Genomic DNA, 15,280 nt, shown 5'->3' with positions numbered 1-15,280 from the left:
GCCTTTGCGTGCCGGCCCAATCACACACACAAGTGACTGCAAGGCATACTTGGTCAACAGCCATACAGGTCACACTGAGGGTGGCCGTATAAACAACTTTAACACTGTTAAAAATATGCGCCACACTGTGAACCCACACCAAACAAGAATGACAAACACATTTCGGGAGAACATCCGCACCGTAACACAACATAAACACAACAGAACATATACCCAGAACCCCTTGCAGCACTAACTCTTCCAGGACGCTACAATATACACCCCCGCAACCCCCCCCTCCACCCCAACCTCCTCATGTACCAAAATTCCAAGCTGCTGTTTTGAGGCATGTTAAAAAAAAAAAAAGCACTTTGTGACTTCAATAATAAATATGGCAGTGCCATGTTGGCATTTTTTTTCCATAACTTGAGTTGAAGTTGTTCTCTTATTTTGGAAAACCTTGTTACATTGTTTAATGCAGTGTTTTTCAACCTTTTTTGAGCCAAGGCACATTTTTTTCATAAAAAAAAAAACGGAGGCACACCACCGGCAGAAAAGGTTAAAAAATGAAACTCCACCAGGTTGTCATGCCTTATTTTGAGTTTGTTGTTGTTTCCTGTGTGTAGTGCTTTAGTTTCTGTCTTGCGCTGTTAATTTGGTGACCCTTCCTGTTTGCCTTCCTTTGAGTGCTATTGCCCACACCTGCTTTGTTTTCGCAATCAAGACTATTTAAGTTGTGCGTACACTATCCTTTGTGGGGACACTGTTGATTGTCATGTCATGTACGGACGTACTTTGTGGACGCCGTCTCCCTGCTCCACACGCTGTAAGTTTTTGCTGTCGTCCAGCATTCTGTTTTTGTTGACTTTGTAGCCAGTTCAGTTTTACTTTTGTTTTGCATAGCCATCCCTTATATGTGTAGTGCTTTAGTTTCTGTCTCGCGCTGTTAATTTGGTGACCCTTCCCGTTTGCCTTCCTTTGAGTGCTATTGCCAGCACCTGCTTTGTTTTCACAATCAAGACTATTTAAGTTGTGCGTACGCTATCCTTCTTTGTGGGGACACTGTTGATTGTCGTGTCATGTACGGACGTACTTTGTGGATGCCGTCTCCCTGCTCCACACGCTGTAAGTTTTTGCTGTCGTCCAGCATTCTGTTTTTGTTTACTTTGTAGCCAGTTCAGTTTTACTTTTGTTTTGCATAGCCATCCCTTATATGTGTAGTGCTTTAGTTTCTGTCTCGCGCTGTTAATTTGGTGACCCTTCCCGTTTGCCTTCCTTTGAGTGCTATTGCCAGCACCTGCTTTGTTTTCACAATCAAGACTATTTAAGTTGTGCGTACGCTATCCTTCTTTGTGGGGACACTGTTGATTGTCGTGTCATGTACGGACGTACTTTGTGGACGCCGTCTCCCTGCTCCACACGCTGTAAGTTTTTGCTGTCGTCCAGCATTCTGTTTTTGTTTACTTTGTAGCCAGTTCAGTTTTACTTTTGTTTTGCATAGCCATGCTTCAGTGCCTTTTCCTAGCGGTATTTACCTTTTGTTCACTTTTGGTTTAAGCGTTACATACCCCAAAAGGGACAAGCGGATGGGACCTTTTACATACCAAAAAAGGTTGAAAAACACTGCACTAGACAACGGCACATTATTATAATTATTGATTTGCAAAAAATATTTGGCCCTGCGATGAGGTGGCGACTTGTCCAGGGTGTACACCGCCTTCCGCCCGAATGCAGCTGAGATAGGCTCCAGCATCCCCCGCTACCCTAAAAAGGGACAAGCGGAAGAAAATGGATGGATGGATGGATTTTTTTGGACCAATTAGGTGAAGTTGCAAAATTTCCCACAGCACACCAGACAATATCTCACGGCACACTCGCGGCACAGTGGTTGAAAAACACTGGTTTAATGCATCCAGCGGGGCATCACAACAAAATTAGGCATAATAATGTGTTAATTCCACGACTGTATATATCGGTATCGGTAATTAAGTGTTGGACAATATCGGAATATCGGCAAAAAAGCCATTACCGGACATCTCTATTAGTAAGTATGGTACTGGATACCACACACATCCATCCAGGTGGAACAGCTATGCCAGTGTATAACAGGGTGATTTGGTCCAAACGGTTTGTGCATTGACTTATTTTGAAACCTTTCAATTTGAAAGTGTTTTTTCTCTTGTAATTATCGCCGCTTGCTCAGTACAGAATCTATTTCTAAAGTGAGTTTTCTAACACATATATTTGAAGCTTTAATGTCTTCTCCTAAGTGTGTGTGATGTTTTATCAATGTTCTTATGTCAGTATAGTGGGAATGGAATGACAGCTGTTAAGGCTGCACAATTAATCAAATTTTAATCAAGATCACAATGTTGGCTGCCAGGATTAAACGAGGGTGATTGTCGGCGATATTAACATTTAAAAAGTAGGCTCTGCTGCATATCAAATCAAGCACTTTCAAAACGGCGGACAGCCTTGTAGAGCCCGCCCGTGCTCTGCCATATGCCTTTGTGTATGAGCACTTAACTCCATCACCATGCCAAACTGAAACATTATTTTTACAGGGTTACCCCTTAATGTGGCCAGCCACCACGGCAAAATATTAGCCGCCACACCTTAATTTTTTAGAGATTGGTGGTATGGTATTTTAATTTTTATTTTATTTTTGTCCCTGCAGACTGTATTGATCTATATTGATATATAATGTAGGAACCAGAAATATTAATAACAGAGAGAAACCACCCTTTTGTGTGAATGAGTGTAAATGGGGGAGGGAGGTTTTTTGGGTTGGTGCACTAATTGTAAGTGTATCTTGTGTTTTTTATGTTGATTTAATTAAAAAAAATGTGAAAAAAAATGTTTTGATCTTTTTTTTACATTTCTAGTGCGGCCCGGTACAAGGTATACCCCCGGACAGCGATCTACAAAATGTAAGTGGCGGATTTGGAGTAAAGGAAAGCTCGTAACAGCACAAAGCAAGTGGTGTCAGTGTGTTGCAGACAAGGAGTGACAGAAGTAGAGTCTCTAAACACGAGTACAGTCGATTCCCTTCATTCTACTCGCTTTAGACTGCATTGCTTCTATTGGATGGCGACAGTGTGGACAATATTAGGAGACAGACACAAGTTTCCCTCCCAAAATGTAAATGACGGGGTAGAAAAATCTTTGCTTTTCTTTCAATTTGAAAGCACAACACAGTATATGTCCCTCCTTCACACACCTGCTCTGATACTGGGAGTGTGAAACTGACAGGACGAAACATCCAGCAGGCGATCTGTAAAACCATGTGAAGGGAACTTGGCTACAATCTGTTAAGAACATCTTGCCCTTTTTTTGGTGGGATGGTCACTCATCCGTTACTTATATGCTAACGTTTTCAGTGCTCCCAAAAACATCAACACTAGCTAAAATGTTTTGTCATCTTATTGAATTGAATGTGACATTACACTGTGTTGTCAGTGTGGCACAAAGTTTTGTGTTGGATGTGTGAGCAGGGTTTTTACTGCGTTTAAAATTGCATAGCGGCCGCCTCTAGATAATTTTGTGCCGCCCCCGGCCAGAACGATTGACATCGCTCAACACAGCGTAAAGCTCCGGCTGTGTTGATTGAGCGATTGATGTCCCTCTGCGGCTGCCACGTACTTTAACTGCAGTTGCAGCAAAGACCTGAAGCAACTACCGAAGAAGTAACAGATCAAATCGTGTTTTTTCCCGCTACTTGGTGCATAACGTTGACCAGCTGTAACAAGTGGATTTCTGCCATACGGAGCATGATACGGCGGGATCACTGGACTCCTACAGAACACTCCAGACTGTGCTGTGAACTTTTTGTCTCTGGTATGTGAACACAGCTAGTAGCGTTAGCTTCGTTTCCAACCTTTTCTGACTAATTATCTGGCCCGCGACATTTTGTCTGGCCCGCAATTACCTGTTAATGATATGTGTCAATACAGTACTTAATATTTTCTCACTAAATGTAATGGATTTCTTTCATTTTGACAGAAAAAATATATGTACTGCTTGAAATGACATGCCTTTTAAACTTTAATGGTATCCATTATTGCAACACATATTACAATTCATTGTCATACTTTCCAAACATATTTTGTCTAAATAAAAATAAATACTTAAATATCTGCTTGACTTATGATTTTACAGCAAACTACCCATCAAATTAATGAAAATGACAATACATTTTACAGTGTTCTTTACAGCATACTGCTGTAAATTGAAACAAAATAAAAAAATTGTAGCTTTAAAATTCTGGCGCATGGTTAGGATTGGCCTCAATTTGAGCCAGGAAAAACCCTGGTGAGGTATTACTTCTATTTATTTGTGTTGGTCACATATTGTAATTGGAATATGTTACAAAATAAGACTATTTGCAAGGAGTCCATTAATAGCGCTCACAAGAATAGAAGAATCATCGAAGCACGCTTCGTACCACAGCAAGTTTTAATTGTGATGAGAGCAGACTTTTCCATAAAAAGATGCCAAAGCAGAACTTATTTCACAATGAGAAGAGAGCTACTTGTCTTTCAAGGCACATACAAGACACCACACCCCCTGTTCTCCCTCCACGTTTTAAGGTGTTAATTATTGTAGCAATATGGTAAAGTTAAGGTTTTTGTGATTTCTGATAGTTTGTGACATCACCATAGTTGGCAGAGCAGCGCATACAGAGGACAGCGTGTTGTGTATTGTTGATAAAGCGATAGTTAATCCATCATCCCCTTGTTTGATATACAGTACTGTATAGCACTTTATATTGTGTTCACCGTTTACAAACCTTCACTAAAATACGGACTTCTGTTGAGGCTGGAACTCATCATTTATATTCACTTTGTGCCTTATGGAGAAGTTTGCTTCACTACACAAACTTTCATTTATGTTTACACCTCAATACCAAAAAGACTGTATGTCTGTTCTTCTCTCGTAAGTCAGCAGAGGGCAATCAACCGTCTGTAGTGGTTAATGGAGAGAGCCTTGATATCGTAGAAAAATTCTAATATCTTGGGAAGGTTTTTGACACAAATTTATCATTAAAAGGGCATGTTAAAAAAAAAATCACAAATATCGTTAAATACAATCTGTCAAATTTCAATCCTCACTTCCAAGACGGCTAAAGTCTATATGCATGCCATGATATTCTCACATATAAATTATTGTTTCACAACTTGGACACACACACACACAACAGAAACTGTACTAAAACCCATCAAGTCTCTCTTCAGAAAAGCTGTTAAAATCCTTGACAAGAAACCAATGCACTTCCACAATTGTATTATTGTAAAAAACCTTAACATTCTTGATCTGGATAACTACCAGGGGCCGTACTTATGAAGCTTCTTAGAATTACTCCTAAGAAGTCTGCTAAGAGTTGACTTAAGAGTAAGAAAATTATTCGCTGAAAGCTGCACTTAAAAGTTAGTTATCAAGCGTCTTACTCACACTTTCAGCGAAGTGTAGGACTGAATCTTAAGTGTCACACTCAGAGCTGAATTACGACATTACTATGTGCCGTAAACGGAATTTTAGGTGACGTCATTTCTGTGTCCATAGAAATGACCAATCACGGAAGGGAATCCGTTGTCTAAGAATTAAGAAATATCTTGGAAATATTTAAGTGGACAATGGGAGTGTATATTTTGACAATAAACTACAAAATAATACAAAACAAACTAGTCCCCGCCGGCACTCACGCTACCGCTCCCTCTCTTCTATCGCCCACACACTCACTGACGTCACTCACCTCACGGCCACACACATACGCTACTGTCATAACATTTTCTTTCCAATTCATTAATTAGGCAACTAATTTGAAACTGGTGTGGGTGGCTCTATATATACTAGCCCACTGCAGACACATGCAGAAATCAACAAGGAATCGAAAAGTATTAAATCTGTGACAAAAATAATATCCGCTCTGTCTAAACGATACCGTTTGATCAGCTGCTCGTCATCAAAAAAAACAAAAAACATTGTTCCGTTCCCTGAACGTTCGCGCACGTCTTTCTCGCCTCAGTGCCATCCCCTGCTGGCAACTCCTAACCACTTAAGACACCTCTGAAGGTCTCTTAAATATCGTGGAGAGTAGGAGTGATTCTTAGACTTAAGAACGTTGATAAAAAGCTTTTATTCTTAAGTTTGAGAGTAGGACTAAATTTCACAAATTCTCAGGACTTAAGTGTAAAATGGCACTCTAAGAAGCTTGATAAGTACGGCCCCTGATCTTTATGGATGCTTGTCTCATCTACAAAGTTTTAAATGCGCTTGCACCCCTATCATTTGGTGAATTCATTCAGAGGAGAAACAGTAAAGGACTGAGAACTAGGACCTAGGTGATTGCAATACACCGAGACGTAAAACAAAATTCGGTCAAATGGTCACCTCTGTAAGAGGAACACAATCCTGGAATAAGATGCCCACACACAGCGACTGTGATAACTATACACTTTTCACAAAAAAACTTAAAACATTGGCTAAAAATAAATCAGACATGCACCCATTAGACCATTAAACACTTCCAGTGGGCTTCTGGCCAGCGTATTTGAAGCTGTGAGTGAATTGTCTGTCCTGGTCTATGGTCTTGTAATTGTGTATTGCAACTGCTTGTCTTGTCTGTTTTATGATGTCTTATTTATTGGGTTCTCATTTCTGTCATCATGGTTTTAAAGTCTTATGTGTCTCTGGCTTTAAAACTAAAACAAAACCGAAAGCATGACAGTTTCCAAGAAACCACATCGTATGTAACCTCAAATGCAACAACAAGAAAATAAAACAAGTAGATCAATTCAAATACCTGGGTGTCACAGTAACATCTGATGGTGTGTGCGAAAAAGAGATAAACAAAAGGACTGCCATATCAAATGACAGCTTCAACAAAATTTGTTTTATATTTCAAAATTCAACAAATTTTGAAACACCAAACTCAGAGTTCACAAAACATATGTATGGTCTGTCCTACTTTACGGCTGTGAATGCTGGACTATAAACAATCAACAACTTTCAGGCAACTGAAATGGGGTTCTTCAGAAAAATACTCCGCATATCATGGACTGAAAAGAAAAGTAATGAAGAGGTATTGGCAAAGGCTAAAACAAGAAGATCTCTAATTGCAACGATTCGAAATAGGCAGCTGAAATTCCTCGGACATATCATTAGAAAAGACAGCTTAGAAAAAGTGATGTTAACAGGAAAACTAGTAGGAAAGAAAGCTCCAGATCGACAACGAACAACATATATCAACAGCCTAAGAAATGTTATTGAAAATATCAATGATATAGAACTCATACATAGAGCGGACGACGGAGAAGACTGGAGAGCCCTGATCATCGATGCCTGCAAACGGGCCTATGACGATGTGTCTCACTGTTATTTTAGAAACCTGCCTTGGGACTACGGCTGAAAATGAGCATTTATGCTAAGTCCGGCGCATTTACGCTGTTTATTCAAGTGTTGATTAATGTGCACTGTCCCAATTAAAAAAAATGAAATACAATGTTCAATAACCAGTTACGTTTGTAAATCGAGGTTTCACTGTACATGGTAGAAATCAATACTAAATTTGTGTTAGTGTGGATACCATGGAATTGATACTCCCATCACTGCAGTATAACAGTGAGAGGATGAAAATGCAACTCTTTCAGGCTGTGTGAAGACAATGATTGTGCTGACAGGAGGGGGCCCCGCCTATGGGGGTCTGCTGTACCTACATGACAGTCAAGACAATGGACACATGCTGCCTTAAATCAGCATCTTTTAGGGCAAAACCATGCTTGGCTTGCTAATAACCCAATGGGTTGGATCAGTGTTTTTCAATCACTGTGCCGTGAGATACAGTCTGGTGTGCCGTGGGAGATTATGTAGTTTCACCTGTTTGGGTTAAAAATATTTTTTGCAAACCAGTAATTATAATACGCAAATAATGTGCCGTTGTTGAGTGTCTGTGTTGTCTAGAGCAGTGTTTTTCAACCACTGTGCCGCGGCACACTAGTGTGCCGTGAGATACAGTCTGGTGTGCGGTGGGAGATTATCTAATTTCACCTATTTGGGTTAAAAATATTTTTTGCAAACCAGTAATTATAGTGTTGTTGTTGAGTGTCGGTGCTGTCAAGAGCTCGGCAGCATAACCATGTAATACTCTTCCATATCAGCCTGTAGCTAATTGCTTTGTAGATGTCGGAAACAGCGGGAGGCAGCGTGCAGGTAAAAAGGTGTCTAATGCTTAAACCAAAAATAAACAAAAGGTGAGTGCCCCTAAGAAAAGGCAGTGAAACTTAGGGAAGGCTTTGCAGAACGAAACTGGCTACAAAGTAAACAAAAACAGAATGCTGGACAACAGCAAAGACTTACTGTGGAGCAAAGACAGCATCCGAATGTACATCCGAACATGACATAACAATGTCCACACAAAGAAGGATAAAAACAACTGAAATATTCTTGATCGCTAAAACAAAGTAGATGCGGGTAATATCGCTCAAAGGAAGACATGAAACTGCTGCAGGAAAATACCAAAAAAAGAGAAAAAGGCCACCAAAATAGGAGCGCAAGACAAGAACTAAATCACTACACACAGGAAAACATAAAAAACTCCAAATAAGTCATGGCGTGATGTGACAGGTGGTGACAGTACACCTAATTTGAGACAAGAGCTATAGTGATGCATGCTTGGTTATGGTTTAAATTCATATCCAACAACTGCGACAACGACTTTTTACTGTCAACTGAGTTTTGTTTTTTTTATGATTTCTGCTGGTGGTGTGCCTTCGGATTTTTTCAACGCAAAAAATGTGCCTTGGCTCAAAAAAGGTTGAAAAACACTGGTCTAGAGCTCGGCAGAGTAACCGTGTTATTCTCTTCCATATCAGTAGGTGGCAGCAGGTAGGAGTATATTTATAGCTACAATTCACTGAAATTCAAGAATTTCTTATATACATATATATATAAATTTAAAAAATACTTGACTTTCAGTGAATTCTAGCTATATATATATATATATATATGTATTTTATTATATATATATATATATATATACACATATAAATAAAATAAATACTTGAATTTCAGTGTTCATTTATTTACACATTACACACATCACACTCCTCTCTACTCGTTGTTGTATTTGAAAGTGCAATGCTTTGCAGCCAGTAGCACAGCCTTTGAAGGAGCATAGGTATGGGCAGTGTAATATTCTGGGTTGGAGTCAATAACCAGGCGAGGTGACGAAGTTACGTCTCTTTACTTCATACTTCAGAACAGACTCCCACAATTGCCTTCAGGGTGTGCAATACAACGTAAACCGTTGGCCAACCAAAAAGTAACCACAGAACACTATACGGTATAGTGTTCTGTGGTTACTTTTTGGTTGGCCAAGCGGACGTGACGACAGGCTGTCCTCACTCAGGTCCGCACGGACCTGGAGGGGGCGTGCCTTAAGTCCGGCTGGAAATCGGGAGAAATTCGGGAGAATGGTTGTCCCGGGAGAGGCACTGAAATTCGGGAGTCTCACGGAAAATTCGGGAGGGTTGGCAAGTATGCGATTATAATTATTGATTTGCAAAAAATATTTTTTGGGACCACTTAGGTGAAGTTGCATAATTTCCCACGGCACACCAGACAATATCTCACAGCACACTAGTGTTTTGACAAATGATTTTCCCGCGAAAGTGAGGGAAGACACTTTCGCGGGAAAATCATCCGTCATCCTTACATAGATTGATACTTTTATTAGTAGATTGCACAGTATAGTAAATATTCCATACAATTGACCACTAAATGGTAACACCCGAATAAGTTTTTCAACTTGTTTAAGTCGGGGTCCACGTTAATCAATTCATGGTACAAATATATACTATCAGCATAATACAGTCATCACACAAGATAATCATCAGAGTATATACATTGAATTATTTACATTATTTACAATCCGGGGAGTGGGATGTGGAGGGGGTTGGGGTTAATATCAGCACTTCAGTCATCAACAATTGCACAATCAGAGAAATGGACATTGAAACAGTGTAGGTCTGACTTGGTAGGATATGTACAGCGAGCAGTGAGCATAGTGAGTTCAGAAAGCATAAGAACAAGTATATACATTTGATTATTTACAATCCGGGGAGGTGGGATGTGGAAGGGGGAGGGTGTTAGTCAAGGGTTAAAGTTGCCTGGAGGTGTTCTTTTAGTGCGGTTTTGAAGGAGGATAGAGATGCACTTTCTTTTACACCTGTTGGGAGTGCATTCCATATTGATGTGGCATAGAAGGAGAATGAGTTAAGACCTTTGTCAGATCGGAATCTGGGTTTAACGTGGTTTGTGGAGCTCCCCCTGGTGTTGTGGTTATGGCGGTCATTTACGTTATGGAAGAAGTTTGACATGTACTTCGGTATCAGGGAGGTGTAGCGGATTTTATAGACAAGGCTCAGTGCAAGTTGTTTTACTCTGTCCTCCACCCTGAGCCAGCCCGCTTTGAAAAAGTGGGTAGGAGTGAGGTGTGATCTGGGGTGGGGGTCTAAAAGTAACCTGACTAGCTTGATTGATTGATTGAAACTTTTATTAGTAGATTGCACAGTATAGTAAATATTCCAAACCCCTGATTGTAAATAATTCAATGTGATTATCTTGTGTGATGACTGTATTATGATGATAGTATATATCTGTATCATGAATCAATTTCAGTGGACCCCGACTTAAACAAGTTGAAAAACTTATTCGGGTGTTACCATTTAGTGGTCAATTGTACGGAATATGTACTTCACTGTGCAACCTACTAATAAAAGTCTCAATCAATCAATCAATCAAAGCTTGTTCTGGGATGTTTGGAGTCTAAATTTGAGGGTTATGGAGGTGCTAGGGTACCAGGAGGTGCAAGCGTAATCGAAAAAGGGTTGAACGAGACTTCCTGCTAGAATCTTCATGGTGCTTTTGTTGACCAGAGAGGAGATTCTGTAGAGAAATCTCGTTGGTTGGTTGACCTTTTTGATTACCTTGGATGCCATTTTATCACAGGAAAGATTGGCCTCTAGAATGGAACCTAGGTAGGTGACCTCATCTTTCCTGGCGATAACAATGTCACCCACTTGGACTGGTTCCCATGGCGACGGTGCTATTGTCATTCATTTCCAAAGGAATGAGTTCCATAAGTTAGTTGCCGGGACCTGCTGCTAGTTGGTAGGCATTGATGAGTTGAATGAAGAAAAGAAGAGATAATGTCCAGTGGAGCGACAGACAGGGTTGAGGGAGGGGCTAGCTCAGCCTAGTCATGGTTAACTTATGGCGGCCATGTTAGCTACTAAAGCCAACAGATAATGTCCAGTTGGGCGACAGACAGGGTTGAGGAGGGGCTAGCCTAGCCTAGTCGTGGTTAACTTGTGGCGGCCATGTTAGCTACTGAAGACAGCGAGCTAACTCCCAAGTTAGCACCGGCCAGCATCCCCCCCTCCCCCGGTGTTAGCCAGCCGCCGTTAACAAGCCCTCCAAGTCCCAACCGGCCGCCGCTCACCTTCTGTCACTTCCAGCACTTTAATCTGCTCCTCGGCGGCGGCGCGTACTTCTTGAACCGGGGACAGGATGGCCGTCAGAGTCTCCATCAGAGCCTCTTTAAGTCCCTGCTGGACCGGGCCGGCCACCGAACCCGACCGAACCGCGCTCATGCCTGCCCTTGTTGTTGTTGTCGTCGTCCTCGGAAGTCAGTCCACCCGCGGCAGCCGAGGAGAGGCAGCGAGGACACGGCCACGGAAAAATGCTAAGCCCGCCAATGCATGGAAACGCCGGAGGTGGGGACTTTGTCTTCTTCTATGGTTTCCTTGGATGTTGCAGTGCAACACTGCCACCTATAGACTGCAAAGCGAACAGCCGGGTAGATCACACGCTATTAGTAATTACTTAGCAAATTTAACTTTTGATCTTTTTTACGTATTAGTTCGGCTTTTATTATGACGTTACTAAACCGTTTTTGATATTTAAATCTATGACGATTAATGCTGCTTTTATTGTTTTAATGTGACAACAAGGATCATCCTAAACAATTCTTCATTGAACTACAGACCCCCTATTAAATTGTGTCATAATGCAAAATTACATTTTTTAACCAGTGGTCCAACCTTTTTTGCACCACGGACCGGTTTAATGTAGGCATTATTTTCAGGGACCGGCTTCCCACTTGTGAAAAATACTCACTATAACGCTGAATTACAAACCCCGTTTCCATATGAGTTGGGAAATTGTGTTAGATGTAAATATAAACGGAATACAATGATTTGCAAATCATTTTCAAGCCATATTCAATTGAATGAACTACAAAGACAACATATTTGATGTTCAAACTCATAAACTTTATTTTTTTTTGCAAATAATAATTAACTTAGAATTTCATGGCTGCAACACGTGCCAAAGTAGTTGGGAAAGGGCATGTTCACCACTGTGTTACATGGCCTTTCCTTTTAACGACACTCAGTAAACGTTTGGGAACTGAGGAGACACATTTTTGAAGCTTCTCAGGTGGAATTCTTTCCCATTCTTGCTTGATGTACAGCTTAAGTTGTTCAACAGTCCGGGGGTCTCCCTTGTGCTATTTTAGGCTTCATAATGTGCCACACATTTTCAATGGAAGACAGGTCTGGACTACAGGCAGGCCAGTCTAGTACCCGCACTCTTTTACTATGAAGCCACGTTGATGTAACACGTGGCTTGGCATTGTCTTGCTGAAATAAGCAGGGGCGTCCATGGTAACGTTGCTTGGATGGCAACATATGTTGCTCCAAAACCTGTATGTACCTTTCAGCATTAATGGTGCCTTCACAGATGTGTAAGTCACCCATGTCTTGGGCACTAATACACCCCCATACCATCACAGATGCTGGCTTTTCAACTTTGCGCCTATAACAATCCGGATGGTTCTTTTCCTCTTTGGTCCGTAGGACACGACGTCCACAGTTTCCAAAAACAATTTGAAATGTGGACTCGTCAGACCACAGAACACTTTTCCACTTTGTATCAGTCCATCTTAGATGAGCTCAGGCCCAGCGAAGCCGACGGCGTTTCTGGGTGTTGTTGATAAACGTTTTTCGCCTTGCATAGGAGAGTTTTAACTTGCACTTACAGATGTAGCGACCAACTGTAGTTACTGACAGTGGGTTTCTGAAGTGTTCCTGAGCCCATGTGGTGATATCCTTTACACACTGATGTCGCTTGTTGATGCAGTACAGCCTGAGGGATGGAAGGTCACGGGCTTAGCTGCTTACGTGCAGTGATTTCTCCAGATTCTCTGAACCCTTTGATGATATTACGGAGCGTAGATGGTGAAATCCCTAAATTCCTTGCAATAGCTGGTTGAGAAAGGTTTTTCTTAAACTGTTCAACAATTTGCTCACGCATTTGTTGACAAAGCGGTGACCCTCGCCCCATCCTTGTTTGTGAATGACTGAGCATTTCATGGAATCTACTTTTATACCCAATCATGGCACCCACCTGTTCCCAATTTGCCTGTTCACCTGTGGGATGTTCCAAATAAGTGTTTGATGAGCATTCCTCAACTTTATCAGTATTTATTGCCACCTTTCCCAACTTCTTTGTCACGTGTTGCTGGCATCAAATTCTAAAGTTAATGATTATTTGCAACAAAAAAAAAAAAGTTTATCAGTTTGAACATCAAATATGTTGTCTTTGTAGCATATTCAACTGAATATGGGTTGAAAATGATTTGCAAATTATTGTATTCCGTTTATATTTACATCTAACACCATTTCCCAACTCATATGGAAAGGAGGTTTGTACATCATTGGTGTGTCTAGTGCACAGGTGTCAAACTCTAGACGTGGCCCTCCATGTTGTTTTATATGGCCCGCAAAAGCCTGGAAATAATATGTGTCAATAAAATACCTTATTTTTAATATCTTTACTTTCTTACTAAAGGTATTAGGTTCTTTTTGTAGTTTGACAGGAAAAAAAATAGTGTCCAATATTGCAACAAATATATTATCTAACTTTGTTGGTCAAAATCCAAATAAATACTTAAATATCTGCTTAACTTATGGTTCCGAAGCAAGTTATCCATCAAATTGTACACTATAAAAATGACCAATAGATTTTACTGTAAAATTTAGGGAGTTTTTTTTTTTTTTTAACAGCATTTTACTGTAAGTTGGTTTTTTTTTACAGTAAAATTCAGTCAAATTTTCTTTTTTTTTAAATCCACGGTTGATGATTTTATGGTATCACATTTTATTATGGGAAAAAACTGGCAGCTGAGTTGCCAAAATAAAATTAAACAGCGGTACTGTATTTTTATTTACAGTAATATGTTGTAAAATAAATAAAATAACACCATATATTTTACAGTAAAAGTCTGGCAACTAAGCTGCCATTTTTTTTTCTGTAAAAACAGTGGTCAAATCCACAGATTTTTTTTTTACTCTTTACGTTAAAAAAATAAAAAGAGTAAAATATTTAAATTAATTAATTATTTACTGTTACAAGCGGCCCTCTATTGGCAGCCATGACTGCGGTGTGGCCCTCAATGAAAACAAGTTTGACACCTCTGGTCTAGTGGGACAGGCCAAAGTTAAGTAGTAGAAAATGCAGTCCTTTTTAAAATATTTAATGTTTCTCTCCGGCCCGGTAGCAAATACTTCACGGACCGGTACCGGTCCGGGGACCACTGTTTTAAACAACTCCAATATGTTATATATGTATAGCTTCCACCTGTTTGCCTTTTAGCAATAACGTGCAAAGTGAAGGGTTCCATATTATAATATATATAGACCATTTTAAATAAGTCCCAAATGTATCACAGTAGTGAATTGGAAATGAAAAAAAATTACACTGTGGATGCTAGAATTTGTAAAGTTTTATCACAATCTTTATTGCTAATGTTTGAGACAGGAAGCACTATTGTGCATTTTGTCCACTATTATATTTGTATACTTGTCCAATGTAATAGATCAGGGGTGTCAAACTCATTTTAGATGGGGGGCCACATGGAGAAAAATCCACTCCCAAGTGGGCCGGACTGGTAAAATCACGGCACGATAACTTAAAAATAAAGAAAACTTCAGATTGTTTTCTTTGTTTAAAAATTAAAGTTGTTGTTTTCACACTTACAGGTCACGGTTATCTTTATTTGGCGTTATTTATACTTTCTGAATAAATGATGTGATAATGTTCATCAGTCAACTCATTGCTGTTAATTTTCAATCTATCAAGATAAAAAAATATCAAAATCAAATTACGGGATGTTATTTATGTAGTTTGCTCATTTTCCTCGACTGGTGCACTAACATCATGTGGTTTATTTTTTGTGCAT

General features: G+C 40.0%; 1 protein-coding gene across 1 annotated transcript in view; it reads right to left on the bottom strand.

The window, feature by feature from the left end:
* The window catches only part of LOC133643197 (importin-9-like), a 36,468-nt gene extending 24,663 nt beyond the window's left edge, over positions 1-11,805 (bottom strand). The window contains exon 1 of the mRNA XM_062037620.1: positions 11,480-11,805. Coding sequence (XP_061893604.1) covers positions 11,480-11,630 — 151 coding nt within the window. The 5' untranslated portion in view covers positions 11,631-11,805. The remainder of the gene's footprint in view (positions 1-11,479) is intronic.
* Positions 11,806-15,280: the final 3,475 nt, after the last annotated feature.

The sequence above is a fragment of the Entelurus aequoreus genome, linkage group LG26 (genome assembly GCF_033978785.1).
Source record: "Entelurus aequoreus isolate RoL-2023_Sb linkage group LG26, RoL_Eaeq_v1.1, whole genome shotgun sequence".
NCBI classification, from domain to species: domain Eukaryota; kingdom Metazoa; phylum Chordata; class Actinopteri; order Syngnathiformes; family Syngnathidae; genus Entelurus; species Entelurus aequoreus.
The sequence above is the reverse complement of the archived record's forward strand: the minus strand, read 5'-3'. Positions and strand labels throughout refer to the sequence as shown.